This window comes from Carcharodon carcharias, chromosome 5 (assembly GCF_017639515.1).
Source record: "Carcharodon carcharias isolate sCarCar2 chromosome 5, sCarCar2.pri, whole genome shotgun sequence".
Lineage (NCBI taxonomy): Eukaryota > Metazoa > Chordata > Chondrichthyes > Lamniformes > Lamnidae > Carcharodon > Carcharodon carcharias.
Window position 1 is genome coordinate 20505311 of NC_054471.1, and position 16277 is coordinate 20521587.

Here is a 16277-nt window from a genome sequence, read left to right on the forward strand (position 1 = left end):
GCTACCTGGTTCCACTATTTTTCCCAATGACAGATGTTAGGTTAACTGGCCTATAGTTTCTTGCTTTTTGTATCTCTCCTTTCCTGAGTAAAGATGTTACATTTATGATTTTCCAATCCACTGGGAAATTTCCGAATATGGGGAATTTTGAAAGATTACAACCAATGCACCCATTATTTCTGCAGCCACGTTATTTAAAACCCTGGAATGCAGGCGATCAGGTTCATTGAACTTATCAGCCATTAGTCTTATTAGTTTATCTGGTACATTTTTCTCTGGTGATAGTAATTGTAAGTTTCTCCTTCCCTTTTGCCCTTAATTCTTGTTTTATTCTTGCTGTTAAGTGGTGTGAGCTGCTTTCTTCAACTGCTGCAGTCCATGAGATGTAGGTACACCCACAGTGCTATTAGGAAGGGAGTTCCAGGATTCCAGCTTGCATATGGTACAGAGTGCTGCCACTGTACATCGGTGGTGGATGGGGTGCCAATCCAGCAGGTTGATTTATCCTGGATGGTGTCAAGCTTCTCGAGCGGTGCACTTATCTAGGCAAGTGGAGTGTATCCATCATGTTCCAGTTGAGTTTCTGGTCAGTGGTAACTCCCAGGATGTTGATCATGGGCAATTTAGTGATGGCAATGTTTTGAATGTCAAGGGGAGGAGATGGTTACATAGTCATTTCTTGCCACTTGCATGGCACGGCTGTTACTCGCTGTAGTATAAGGGTGTTCGGCTTATCAAGGGTTAAAGTGGGACTTGAAATCAGTACTGCCCACAGAATGTAGAGACACATGTGACAATAGACAGGAGGCAGTTGTATGGAGAGTATCAAGGAGAAGTCAATATGAATTTAACTCCTAGTTTGGGCTATACTTTGTAAAATGTACATAGTTATGCATTACCAATAAATACTACTGTTCAACATTACATACTGAACAAACCCTTATAACACTTGCCACTTATCAGCCCAAGCCTGAGTGTTGTCCTGGTCTTGCTGCATATGGACAAGGACTGTTTGTATGATCATCAGCAAACATCCCCACTTCTGACCTTGTGATTGAGGGAAGGTCATTGATGAAGCAGCTGAAATTGGCTGGGCCTAGGACACTACCCTGAGGAACTCCTGCAGTGATAATCTGGGTCTGCACATCCACAACCATTTTCCTTTGTGCTAGGTATAATTACAGCCAGCTGAGAGTTTTCCCCCTGATTCCCTTTGACTCCAGTTTTGCCAGGGCTCCTTGATGCCACACTGTCAAATGCTGCCTTGATGTCAAAAGCAGTCACTCTCACCTCACCTCTGGAGTTCAGCTCTTTTGTCCATGTTTGGACCAATGCTGTCATGTGGTCAGGAGCTGAGTGGCCCTTGTGGAACACAAACTGAGTATCAGAGAGTAGGTTATTACTAAGCAAGTGCCACTTGATAGCACTGTTGATAACCCGTTCCAATACTTTACTGATGACTGAAAGTAGACTAATGGGGCAGTAATTGGCTGGTTGGATTTGTCCTGCTTTTTGTGGGCATGACATACCTGGGCAATTTTCCACATTGCTGGGTAGATGCCAATTTTGTAGCTGTGCTGGAACAAGTACCCTGGCTAGGAGTTTGTCAATTCTGGAGCATGACCTCAGTACTGTTGCCGGGAGATTGGCAGGGCCCTTAGCTTTTGCAGTATCCAGTGCCTTCAACCATTTCTTCATATCATGTGGAGTGAACCAAATTGGCTGATGACTGGCATCAATGATGCTGAGGACCTCCGGAGGAGGCCGGGATGGATCATCCACTTGACACTTTAGGCTGAAGATCATTGTGAATGCTTCAGCCTTATCTCTTGCATTGATGTGCTGGGCTCCCCATTATTGAGGGTGGGGATATTTGTGCAGCCTCCTCCTCCAATGAGTTATTTAATTGATCAGCACTATTCACGAATGGATGTGGCAAGACTGCAGAGCTTAGATTTGATCCGTTGGTTGAGAGATCATCTAGCTCTGTCTAGCGCATGCTGTTTTCACTGTTTGACAAGCAACTAATCCTGTGTTGTAGCCTCACCAGGTTGACACCTCATTTTGAGGTATGCCTGGTGCTGCTCCTGGTATCTTCTCCTGTACTCATTGAACTAGGGTTGATCCCCAGCTTGTGTACTGTACTAATGTGTACTGTAGGATATGCCAGGCCATGAGATTACAGTTTGTGGTTGAATACATTTCCTCTGCTGATGGCCAACAGGACCTCATGGATGCCCAGTTTTGAGTTGCTAGATCTGTTCAAAATCTCTCTCATTTAGCACAGTTGTCATGCCACATAACATGACAGAGGGTATCCTCAATATGAAGACTGGACTTCGTCTCCACAAGGACTATGCGGTGATCACTCCTACCAATACTGTCATGGACAGATGTATATGCAACAGGTAGATTGGTGAGGACGGGGTCAAGTAGGCTTTTCCCTCCTGTTGGTTCTCTGACCACCTGCCACATGCCCAGTCTAATAGATATGTCCTTCAACACTCAGTCAGTAATGGTGCTACTGAGCCACTCTTGGTGATGGACACTGAAGTCCCCACCCAGAGTACATTCTGTGCCCTTACCACCCTCAGTGCTTCTTTCAATTGGTGTTCAACATGGAAGAGTACTGATTCATCAGTTGAGAGGATGTAGGGTAGATGTTTGTACAAAGTCGACATGTCCCCTACAAAAATAAGAGTGGTACTGCCAAATCTAGACCTCCCTGGTTGTCTAGAGGAATACAGGGGAAAATCAAACAGAAAAAGAAAGCGTATGATAGGCACAAAGAACTAAGCACTGCAGATAGCCTAGACGAATATAGGAAGTGCAGGGGCAAAGTTAAAAAAAGGAAATAAGGAAATCAAAGAGAGGGCATGAAAAAAGATTAGCAAGTAAAGTTAAAGATAACCCAAAGATGTTTTACCAATACATTAATGCTAAAAGGTTAGTTAAGGAAAAAGTGGGGCCTATCAGAGATGAAGATGGAAACTTGTGTGTAGACGCAGAGGCTGTGGGAAGGGTTTTGAATGAATATTTTGTCTCTGTGTTTACAAATGAAAGGGAGGATGTTGATATAGTAGTCCAGGAGGAACACTGCAAGATATTGGACGGGATAGTCATAAAGAGAGAGGGAGTACTCAAAGGGCTGAAATCCTTGAAAGTGGATAAGTCACCAGGGCCAGATGGACTGTTTCCAAGGCTGCTGAAGGAAGTCAGGGAGGAGATAGCAGATGCTCGGAGGATGATTTTCCAATCTTCACTAGATACAGGGGAGGTACCGAAGGACTGGAGAAATGCAAACGTAGTTCCATTGTTTAAAAAGGGAATGCCAAACAATTATAGGCCAATTAGTCTTACATCAGTGATGAGCAAATTAGTAGAATCAATCCTGAGAGAATGGATTAACTGTCATGTGGAAAGGCATGGACTAGTCAGGCATGGTCAGCATGGATTTGTTAAAGGAAGGTCTTGCCTCACAAATTTGATTGAATTCTTTGAGGAAGTGACAAGAAGGGTTGATGACGGTAGTGCAGTGGATGTTGTGTACATGGATTTTAGCAAGGCATTTGACAAGGTCCCACATGGCAGATTGGTTAGGAAAGTAAAAACCCATGGGATTCTGGGTAATGTGGCAAACTGGATAAAAGGTTGGCTTTGTAACCGGAAACAAAGGATAAGGTCGACGGATGCCCTTGCAAATGGAAAGGTGTTTCGAGTGGTGTTCCACAGGGCTCGGTGTTGGGACCCTTGCTGTTTGTGTTATATATTAACGATTTGGACGTGAACGTGGGGGGGCACAACTGGGAAATTTGCAGATCACGCAAAGATTGGTCAAGTAGTGGATAGTGTAGAGGATAGCCATAATCTCCAAAACGATGTAGGTGTGTTGGTGGAGTGGGCGGTAAAGTGGCAGATGGATTTTAACATGGAGAAGTGAGAGGTCATACATTTAAGGAGGTCAAACAGTTACAGGGATTACACAATAAATAGGAATATACTAAGAGGGGCAGATGAAGTGAGCGATCTTGGCGTACAAGTACACAGGTCCTTGAAGGCAGTAGTTCAAGTAGACAAGTTTGTAAAAAAGGCATATGGAATGCTCTCCTTCATTGGTAGAGGTATGGAATATAAAAGTAAGGATATAATGTTGGAATTTTATAAAACACTGGTCAGGCCACAACTGGAGTATTGCGTGCAGTTCTGGTCACATTACAGGAAGGACGTAACAGCTCTGGAGAGTGCAGAGGAGGTTTACAAGAATGTTGCCAGGGTTAGAAAAGTGTAGCTACAAGGAGAGATTGGATAGGTTGGGGTTATTTTCCTTAGAACAAAGAAGGCTGAGAGGTGACTTGATTGAGGTGTACAAAATTATGAGGGGAATAGATAGAGTGGACAGGATAAAATTGTTTCCCTTGGTGGAGAATTCTAGAAGCAGGGGACATAGATTCAAGATAAGTGGCAGAAGGTGTAGGGGGACATGAGGAAGAACTTTTTTTACACAGAGTGTAGTGGGTGTCTGGAATTCGCTGCCCAAGTTGGTGGTAGAGGCAGAAACTTTAAAATCTTTTAAAAAGTACCTGGATCTGCACCTAAAGTGCTATAAGCTGCAGGGCAATGGGCCGGGTGCAGGAAGGTGGGATTAGAAAGGGCACCTGGGTGTCGTCGGGCTGGTATGGACAAGATGGGCTGAATGACCTCCTTCTGTGCTGTAACTTTTCAATGGTAATTAGCTGGAGGTTTCCTTGCCTTTGTTTGATCTGATGCCATGAGACTTCATGGAGCCCACAGCCCATCTTAAGGACTCCCAGTGCAACTCCTTCCTTAATTGTATACCACTGTGCTGCCACCTCTGGTGAGTCTGTCCTGCCAATGGGTCAAGATATACCCAGGGATGGGGATGGTGGAGCCTGGGACATTGTCTGCAAGGCATGATTCTGTGAGTATGACTATGTCAGTATGTTGCTTGACTACAGTTCTCCCAATTTTGGCACAAGTCCCCAGTTGATAGTAAGGAGGACTTTGCAGGAAGGTCGACAGGGCTGGGTATGCCGTTGTCGCTTCCAGTGCAGAGGTCGATGTGGATGGCCCACCTGGTTTAATTTCTTTTTGACTTTCTACTATTCTGGGAATGTTTTTTGTGCCTTCAACGGTGAAGACAGGTTTAACAACAATTTTCGAAGTCTCTGCCATTTCCTTGTTTCCCATTATTAATTCTCCAGTCTCATCTTATAAGGGACCGCTGCTTATTTTAGCTATTTTCTTTCTTTTTTTGTATACTTGCAGAAGCTCTAACAGTCTGTTCTAACGTTTCTTGCAAGCTTACTCCCATATTCTAATTTCTCCCTCTTTAGTCTTTTTTTGGTCATCTTTTGCTGGTTTCTAAGATTTTCCCAATCATTTGGCCTACCACTAATCTTCACAGTATTGTACACCTTTCCTTCCAATTTGATACCATTCGTAAAATCCTTAATTAGCCACAGTGCATCTTCTCATGGAGTCTTTCTTTCTCAATGGAATATCTCTTGTTGAGTTTTTAAATGTCTACCACTTCTCTACTGTCTTACCTTTTAACCTATTTTCTCAGTCCACTGTAGCCAACATAGTCTAATAGCCTTTACTTAAGTTTAAGACACTGGTTTCAGACCCAATTTACGCACCCTCAAACTGAATGTGAGATTCTATCATGTGATAATCACTCATGCCTGGAGGGTTCTTTATTACGAGTTCATTAATTAATGCTGTCTCAGTATCAAGTCAAACAGCCTGTTCCTCGTTGGTTCCAGAACTTTCTGTTTTAAAAAAAGACTTCCTTGAATATACTCTATGAACTCATTTTCAAGGCTATCTTTGCCAATTTGATTTTTCTAATCAATATGAAGATTAAAATTTCCCAACATTATTGCAGTTCCTTTCTTATAAGCCCCCATTATTTCTTGACATATATTCTGTCCTACAGCATAACTTTTGTTAGGGGCTGACAAAATACTCCCACTCATGACTTATTTCCTTTGCTAGTTTTTATTTCCAGCCAAAGTGATTTTACATCTTGATCTTCCAAGCCAAAATTATTTCTCACTACTGTGCTGATCTTATCCTCTGTTAACAGTGCTCCTCACCCCTTTTTCCTTTTTCCTATCCTTCTGAAATGTCAAATACCCTTGAATGTTCAGTTCCCAGCCTTAGTCACTTTGCAACCACATCTCTGTAATGGCTATCACACCCATTTATTTCTATTTCTGTTATCAATTCATCCATCTTGCACTCACATAAATAGCCTTTAATTTTGTGTTTTACCATTTTTCCCTACTCCGAATTTATTTGCTGGTGCATCCTTATGTTTGTACACTCTGACAATTCCTGTCACACTCTGGCTATCATTGCCAATATCTCTACCCTGCACTATTGCCTTGTCCTTTCTCTTTAACTTCCTAAATCAGCTCATGTGAACCCTCCCCCAACCCCACCCATTTAATTTAAAGCCCTCGCTACAGCCCTAGATATACAGTTCACGAGAGCCCTGGTCCCAGCATGGTTCAAGTGAAGGCTGTCCCAACAGTACAGATTCCTCGTTCTCCAGTATTTGTGCCAGCGCCCCATAAATCAAAGCCAATTTCTAACATGCCAAGCTTCAATAGCTTTGTGGTTCTGCTTTTTAATTTAGCTCTTAGTTGTTCATACACCCTTAGCAGAACCTCTTTTGTAGTTCTGCTTACATCATTAGCACCCGTATGGACCATGACATCTGGATCCACTCCCTCCTATTCCAAGTTCTTCTCTAGCCCCAAGGAGACATTCCGAATCCTGACATCATGCAGGTAAACACAGCCTTTGGGACTCTCGCTCTCGGCTTTACAGAACTGTGTCTATCCCCTTAACTATATTGTCCTACGTTCCTTTTTCCTCTTCCCAATTGAATGTTCCCCTGTACCACAGTGCTGTGGTCAGTATGCTCCTCCTCTCTGTAGTCCCAGCTGTTGTCCATAGAAGCTGCAAGAACTTTGAACCAATCCAATTAATTATGTTGATAATCAAACTGTCATCCATTTTGGAAGTGAGGAAAATATTTGACCTCTAACTGACAGAAAATCAGCTGAAAATTTGAACCAATTCCATTCCATAACTGTAAAGAGGGACATGATTGTATCTTACACGTGCCTGTTAAGTTATGAATTTTAAGAATTTTAAAGTAGCAGAAGCCTGGCTCCTTGTTAGAACAATCAAATACTAATACTATAAAAGTCTTTATCTTCCTCCACTTAAAATATTCATTGAAACTTCGCTCAAAGCTGCAGTGATTTTTGATACAGTTACGTTCTGAGCATTGCTGTTCCAACAATCTACTGTGGAAGGAAAAGAGAAAGAAAGGATAAAAAATAAAAGTTAGTCTTTGCTTCCTTTCCAGCATTATGATGTCTGCAGTACCAACTTCATACTGCAGCACATGAATGTGGTGGCTGAGATTTAATATGTACGTTGTTCTTCATTCATACCTGCCATGCGTAGTGCAGCTTCCAGCACTGTGGGTTTCCCTCTTGGACCGCGACCAACACATCTGTACACACCAAAGCTGCGAGGTTTCACGTTGGTAAGTAGCAGGGAGCCATTAGCAAATACAATTGTCCTAAGGAGAAAAGATTCAGGTTAAATATAGGCTAATACTGCCCTCTCTTGGTAGCTTTGCGGTTCCCACATTCTAGAGCTTCAGCATGCTGAGATGTGGCTCCACCAACAGCAACTGCCGAAAGTGAACAAATACTTTGTGTCTGTCTTCACAGAGGAAGGTACAAAAAAAAATCACCCTGAAACACTGGAGAACCAAGGGATAAACGTGATTGAGGACTTGAAAGAAATCAGTATTAGTAAAAAAGTGGTACTGAAGAAATTATTGGGATTAGAAGTTGATAGATCCCCTGAACCTGATGATCTACATCTTAAGAGTTGAAAGAAGGGGCTGTTGAGATAGTGGCTGCACTGGCAGTCATCTTCCAAAATTCTATAATTCTGAAACAGTTCCTGCAGATTAGAAGGTTGCAAATGTAACCTCACTATTTAAAAAAGGAGAGAAAAAACAGACCGTTAGCCTGACATTGGTAGTACGGAAAATGCTAGAATCTATTAAAAAGGATGTCATAACTGGGCACTTGGAAAATAACGGCGTTATGATCCCAGCTGATGTTGTTATTACTGGACAAGTGAGATCCCAGAATGGAACTTGGCTTGACAGATCATATATTTTTTAAATTTTCTTTAAACTGTGGAGGATACATAATCAATGAAATAGATTCACAGGAGTCTGCTTTGACTTTTTAAACAAAAAGATAAAACATTTATTAAACAAGAAATATTAACTATATGACATTAGACAATAAAAAGGTTGGAAAGATTTCAACACAGACACCAAGGAAAAAATGATTCAAACTCACAGCATCCCTTTTATTCCAGTATTACCCTTACAATAATTGAATAAATACTTTGCATCAGTTTCACGGTAGAAGACACTAATAGCATACCAAAAATGCTAAATAATCATGGGGCAAAAAAGCAGGGAGGAAATAAATACAGTAACGATCACTAGAGAAAAAGTACTAGGGAAACTAACGGGGTAAAAGACTGATAAGTCACCTGGACCTGATGGGTTGCATCCTAGAATATTAAAGGAAACAGAGATAGTGGATGCACTGGTAGTAATCTTCCAAGAGTCTTTAGATTCTGGAAAAGTCCCAGAGGATTAGGAAACTGCCAATGTAACACCCTTATTCGAAAAGGGAGGGAGACAAAAAACAGGTAACAAAGCCAGTTAGCTTAACATCTGTCATTGGGAAAACGTTGGTCTATTATAAAGGGTGTAATTGCACAGCATTTAGAAAATAATCTAATCAAGCAGATTCAGCATGGCTTCATGAAGGGGAAATCATGCCTGATAAATTTATTAGAATTCTTTGAGGTAACAAGTAGGATAAGTAAAGGGGAATCAGTAGATGTAATATATTTGGATTTCCAAAAGGTGTCCAATAAGTTACCACACAAGGCTACTTAATAAGATAAGAGCCCATGGTGTTGGGGGTAGTATATTAGCGTGGATAGAGGGCTGGCTAACTACTGGAAGACAAAGAGTTGGGATACGAGGGTCAAATTTGAGGATGGCAGCCTGTAACTAGTGGAGTGCCACAGGGATCAGTTCTGTGGCCACAATTATTTACAATATATATTAATGACTTGGATGAGTGAATTAAATGTACTATCGCCAAGTTAGTGGATGACAAAAATAGGCGGGAAAGCAAGTGGTGAGGATGGCACAACGAGTCTACAGATGGATACAGACAGGTGAAGTGAGTGGGAAAAAACATGGCAGATGGAATATAATGTGGGGAAGTGTGAGATTATGCACTTTGGCAGGAAGAATAGAGGAGCTGAATATTACTTAAATGGAGAAAGACTGAAGAAAGCTGCAGCATAGAGGGATTTGGGGGGTCCTCATGCATGAATCACAAAAAGCTAACACACAAGTTCAGCAGGTAATAGGTAAGGCAAATGGAATGTTGGCCTTTATTTCAAAGGGAATGGAGTATAAAAATAGGGAAGTATTGTTAAAACAATACAAGACACTAGTTAGACCACACAGATTTTTAATCAGTATGGGAATCAAGGGTTATGGGGAAAAGGCAGCAAAGTGGAGTTGAGGATTATCAGATCAGCCATAATCTCAATGAAAGGTGGAGCAGACTAGATGGCCAATGGCCTATTTCTGTTCCTATGTTTTACGGTCTTATAGACCCAACAGTCCAGTGAAGTGGTACCACTATTTCCACACCAAGGGTGGAGCTGGTTCAGTTGCAAAGAGGTTTCTTTTCCAGTAGACTTCTGAACATTCACTTGAAGAGCTTCCACAATTGGTATCTTCCTTGAAATATCCAGAAAATTGGCTCTAAATTAACTATTACTTCAACTTTAGACTCAACTTAAACTCATTTCCTCAGCAGTCTGGCATCATTTCCAGCTAGAGAGAGTGTCTGAGACCTTTTCTGTCCTCATTCTGTGGTATACACATATCGACTGAACTAAAATCTGCCTTTCTGTTTCTCCCTGTTTGTGGGTCTTCCTCTGATCTCCTGTTGCTAGGCAATAGCAAGTTTTTTCCTACTTTTTGTGTTCCTTTTAACTTTCCTAAACTACTAACCCTTTGGTAACCCATCACTTCAAGAGTCACAAAACTGCATTAAAAATGCATGTATACAAACAAGGCCTGAAGAGTTCCTGGCTGCACCTCAAAAAGAAATTTTAAAATGAAACCAAACCCAGGTTTCACCTTTCTTAACACGCAAATAAAATAAATTAAACTCAAAGCTATATCTTGTTCCTATCACCCACAAATACAAATATAACTTACTTAAAACTATATCTAGTTCCTAACAATGGTAGGATTGGACTGAGTCAACATGGAATTATGAAAGGGAAACCATGTTTGACAAACCGATTGCTGACTTTTTTTTGAGGATGTAACCAGCAGGTTACATAAGGGACCATTGCATGTGGTGTATTTGGATTTTCAGAAGGTTTTTGTTAAGGTCCCCAACAAGGTTATTATTAAGCAAAATTAGAACACATAGGATTGGAGATAATATACTGGCACGGATTGAGGGGTGATTAACAGGCAGAAACCAGTAGGAATAAATGGGTCATTCTCAGGTTGACAGGCTATGACTAGTGGGGTACCACATAGTTCATTGCTTGGGACCCAGCTGTAATATTTCCAAGTTTGCTGATGACACAAAACTTGGTGGGAATGTGAGTTGTGAGGAGGATGCAAAGAAGTTTCAAGGAGATTTAGACAGGCTGAACGAATGGGCAAGAACATGGCAGCTGGAATATAATGTGGAAAAATGTGAAGTTATCTACTATGGTATGAAAAACTGTAATTCTTAAATGGTTAGAGATTAGGACTTGTTGATGTCCAAAGGGCCCAGGGTATCCTTGTTCATAAGTCACTGAAAGCGAACTTGCAGGTCTAACAAGAAATTAAGGCAGCAAATGGTATGTTAGCTTTTATCACAAGAGGATTTGAGTACAGGAGTAAGGAAGTCTTGCTGCAATTGTATAAAGCCTTCTAAGATCACACCTGGAGTAGTGTTTACAGACTTGGTCTCCTTATAAAAGGAGGGATATACTTGCCATAGAGAGAGCGTAACGAAGGTTCACTAGACTCAATCCTGGGATGGCAGGACTGTCCTATGAGGAAAGATTGAGGAGGCTGGGCCTGTACTCTCCAGCGTTTAGAAGAATGAGAGGTGATCTTATTGAAGTGAACAAAATTCTTACAGGGTTCGACAGGGTAGATGCAGGAAAGATGTTTTCCCTGGTTGGGGGATCTAGGACAAGGGGGGCACAGTCTCAGAATAAGAGGCAGGTCATTTAGGACTGATTGGAGGAGGAATTTCTTTAGTCAGAGGGTGGTGAAACTTTGGAATTCTTTACCTCAGCGGGCTGCGGGAGGCTCAATCATCGAGTATATTCGAGGCAGAATTGACAAGATTTCTGGATATTAAAGATATCAAGGGTTGCAGGGATAGTGTGGGAAAATGGCATTAAAGTAGATGATCAGCCATAGTCTAATTGAATGGCGGAGGAGGCTCGATGGCTGAATGGCCTACTCCTGCTCCAAAGTTCCTCAGCTGTGGCAACACTCTTGCTGCTGAATCACAAGATTCCACTCCAAGACTTGAGCACAAAAGTCAAGGCTGCCACTCCAGTGCAGTACTGAGGGTATACTGGACTGTGAGAGGTGCCGTCTTTCAGATGAGATGTTAAACTGAGACCCCATCTGCTTGTTTAGGTAGATGTAAAAGACCTCATTTTAAAGAAGATCAGGGGAGATACCGCCAGTGACCTCGCCAAGGGGTTAACAACAGCAGATTACCTGGTCACTGCCACATTGCTGTTTATGGGACTTTGCTGAATGCAAATTGGCTGCCATGTTTCCTACATTACAACACTGATTATATTTTGAAAATTACTTCTTTGTAAAATGCTCTGAGACACCCAATGGTCTTTCTTTTTGAAACACGTGAAATTCTTCATGGGTAGTGTTAACAAACTGGTCCACAGTATTTTTTTCTTATCCAACATGCATAACAATGTACTTTGCAGCATGAGTCACTGACAGCAATCAACGGCAATAATTTTGGCTAGTTTTTCTCCACTCTCTAGAAAAATTGTCAAACCCCATTTGTTACCCAGGCTGAAGTACAAATCAGGGATCAAATCTGAGGTTTTTCAGATCTGTAACACTGAATATTATGTGGAAACATTTTGAAGCAAATCTACAGGGGAGTTATCAGACACTAATCACGGAGGATCTCCTCAAGGTCATCTTCCTTTTTCTAGCTCAAGGGAATCACAGGCAAAATTTTGCCCCACTTTCTACTCTTAGGAATCGGATAGCCAGGTAAAGAGGAAGAGTGAAGCAAATTAAGCAGGAAAATCCAAGAACGAAGCATCCCCAAAATTTTGGCTGGAATTTAGTGAAATAGTGAGTGGGAGATTCGAGAGGCTTCCCGAAACAACTACCAAAGGATTGCAACTTTATCACCTAGCCAATTGGACTGGTATGATAATTTTGACTCCCAGGACATCATTCTAGGATAAAAACAAAAAAACTGCAGATACTGGAAATCCAAAACAAAAACAGAATTACCTGGAAAAACTCAGCAGGTCTGGCAACATCAGTGGAGAAGAAAAGAGTTGACGTTTCGAGTCTTCATGACCCTTCAACAGAACTAAGTAAAAATAGGAGAGGGGTGAAATATAAGCTGGATTGGGAGGGAGAGAGAAGGGGGCGGTGGTTGTTCAGACAAGCAAGCAGTGATAGGAGGAGATAACCAAAAGATGTCACAGACAAAAGAACAAAGAGGTGTTGAAGGTGGTGATATTATCTAAAAGAATGTGCTAATTAAGAGTGGAGAGCAGGACAAGCAAGGTACAGATAGCTCTAGTTTCTGCTACTCCAGGTGTATCTTTGCTAATGCTAGCCTGTTAGTTTCAGATTCCATGCCTATCTCCTGTTCTTCAGGTTCAATTGAAAAATGGAAGGCCAAAATTTGCAGATTTCAGGTTTCCTAGCTTTTGGGTGGACACTCACTTCCAAATGCCTAGCAACAGTTTCAATGGATAGGGCTTTTAAAGCGTCCAAAATTACTTCACTCTGTTCTATGAAGGCACCGGCCTTGAATTTGGTTACATTAAGTATTCTAATACTGTAAACCATAAGAAAGCCTGCCTGGAAGTTTCTGAAATACTACTAGGGATCAACTTGATTTCCACTTTCCAATTTCTCGTTGTGATAGGGTCTAATCCCTGGCGAGCCCCCAAATTTCTGTTATTGTCAGATGAGAACTGGTAGAATGGCTCCTCTCTTTTTCCACTCAGTTGACTGTGACAGGAGTCCCTTTTTTAAAGAATTTGCTTGCCAATTCAGAGTGTGTTTAACTGCTTAAGTGCTATGACTGTTAAAAACATATAAAGACAGGCTTTCTTGTAAGTTTTAAAGGAAAAGAGAATAGAGAATAGTATTTATTGTGCTTAATACTCGATCTAATAAAAATAATAAAAACACTCCAACTCATTCTCCCTCTCACACACGCACTCAAGAGTGCACGCGCGCACTCACTCGCATTCAAGAGCATATACATGCACATCCTCGCATTCAAGGGTACACACAGAGAAATAAGTTATAAAGTGGATGGGTAGGTTAAATTGTTTAAGAGTCCAAAATAGTTGGTTATGTACGGATCTTGTAGATCGATAACTTAGACGGTTTCAGACTGGGCTCGAGGGCATTTCCAGATTCTGCGTTGAGATGATTTAAAGATGTTGATGGACAATTTCTATCTTTTCTTTTGGAGTCAGCAGCTGTTGGATTGATTTTTGAAAATACTGCCTACGGTGTGTGGCTAGTCAATAACAAGCAGTGCACAAGCTTACAGGGTGGCTGGAGACTGAGTGCCCACTTCGGGTCTGTCTGGTCTCACACTCAGTCCCTCTATTGCTTTTCTGACTGGCTTGGAGAAAAGCAGTTTCTTAAACACAGAGGGTCAGTTGGCTCATCACATGATCTCCCCTCACAAACTGACCAGTTACCCAAACATGGTCATAGCAAGTTGCTATCTAGTCCATTGCTTAGAAATTATTAGATTATGCTGGAGGAGTTCCATTCTCAGCCAGGGTCCATTGTTCAAAGTGATAGAGTTTAATGACTTGTTCCATACTCAGTTAAATACACAGGTGATGTCTGGATGTTTTGTGAATGGTTCAGGAGATGAGTCATTCACACTTATCTAAGTTGTTTCTCTCTGGTGGACTCTCTCTAGAAAGCTTGGCTCTGGTCTAACGGGTTTGGAATTTGTAGGATACAATTATGCAAATGTTTGGCCAACTTAGAATCATAGCAAGTTTACTGCACAGGTAGAGGCCACTTGGCCCATCATGTCTGCACCAGTCAAAAAATGAGCCACTCCACCTAATCCCACTTTCCAGCATTTGGTCCATAGCCCTGCAGGTTATGGCACTTGAGATACATATCCAGACACCTTTTAAATGAGTTGGGGGTTTCTGCCCTTTCAAGCAGTGAGTTCCAGACCCCCACAACCCTCTGGGTGAAAACATTTTCCTCATCTCCCTTCTAATCTTTCCACCAATCACTTTAAACCTATGCCCCCTAGTCACTGAATCCAGGCCCCTCATAATTTTGTACACCTCAATCAAATCTCCCCTCAGCCTCCTCTGTTCCAAGGAGAACAACCCCAGCCTACCCAATCTTTCCTAATGGCTGCAATTTCACAGTCCTGGCAACATCCTCGTAAATCTCCTTTTTACCCTCTCTAGTGCACTTACATCCTTTCTGTAATGAGGTGATCAGAACTGCACACACAAGCTGTTGGTTAGTCATTTGAAATGCTGTTCAGTCTTTTCCACTTGTCCGGTGGTTTCAACCAACTCAATAAAGTGATCTTGATATAAAATGTGTGTTTTATAACAGACTGACGACCAATTTAATTTGTGTCTGAGCTACCAGTGCTCTGCAATTGTCTCTTTACAATAAGGGGCAGATGCTTGAGAACTGGCAGAATCAAAACTAATTGTGCACACATAGTTGTTTGCTAATTTGTTGGCTGTTGATCTTGCTTGATGGGGTAAAGTCAATACATATCAGCAGTGCAAAAATAACATCATCGGTCAGCACAGATCAGCTGAGTGTTCAGTCAACTCTCAGGTAGAACAACAACAGCCGAAAGGTGGCTCTTGTTAATATCTGTTGAAGCTAGCACAAAGCCTCTGGCATGGCAACAGGGAAAGAAGTTCACATCAACATTAACCTCAGTACTATAATTGTGGTCAGAGGTACTGTACCAACAGTCATGTCTACAATTTAACATAAGATCACAGTTAGTGCTGTATTCAATGTATTTAAATATTAAAATACCACTATTACTTCAAGCAGCAACTACAAACACCTACAAACCAAGTGGAACTACTAAGCAGGTGGGACAAGAGCTCATCAAGGATGGAATGTTCCATCTCAAGAATTGTTTGAGACATAGACCAATGAATCTTATGGAGAATTATATATAAAATAGAAAATAATAAAAATGCTCCAACTCTCACACACACATGCCATAAAAACAGGCCATTTAACCCAAATTGTCTATGTTGGTGCTTATGCTACAGGCCATCCTTGTTTTAAACAGTGTAAGGATAAGTCCAGCAACTATAGTTTCCTCTTAAATGCATCCAAGCTTGTTGCCTCAGCTTCTCAAGGGCAATAAGTGCTGGCATGGCCAGCAATGCCCAATTCCATGAATTAATTAATAAAAAAAAGCCTTGTGGCAGCAAATTGCTCATTCTAACCACACTGAGTAAAAAGGTTTCACCTGAATTCTTTGTTGGATTTATTAGTGATTTCCTTAAATTTATGGCTCCTGGTTTTGGACACTCAAGTGGAAACATCTTCTTTACACCTATCCTACCAAACGCCTTCATAATTTTGTAGACCTTTATCAGGTTTTCCCTCAGCCTTTTTTCTAGAGAAACGAGTTCCAGGCAGTTCATCTTTTCTGGTAGCTTTTGAGAAGCTACAGTTGATAACAATCGTGTAATTTTTCTTGTACCTTCTCCAATGCATAGCATTTCAAACATTTTAACAGAAAATGGATAAATATTTGAAAGAGAGGAGAATACACAGGGATAGATTGAATTGCTTTACCAAACAGTTGGTGCAGACA

General features: G+C 41.4%; 1 protein-coding gene across 1 annotated transcript in view; it reads right to left on the reverse strand.

Annotated features, from left to right (window-relative positions):
• Nucleotides 1-16277, reverse strand: part of LOC121278233 (inactive tyrosine-protein kinase 7-like) — a 355699-nt gene that overhangs the window by 119389 nt on the left and 220033 nt on the right. The window contains exon 6 of the mRNA XM_041188452.1: nucleotides 7494-7624. Within this exon, the coding sequence (XP_041044386.1) occupies nucleotides 7494-7624 (131 nt within the window). The remainder of the gene's footprint in view (nucleotides 1-7493; nucleotides 7625-16277) is intronic.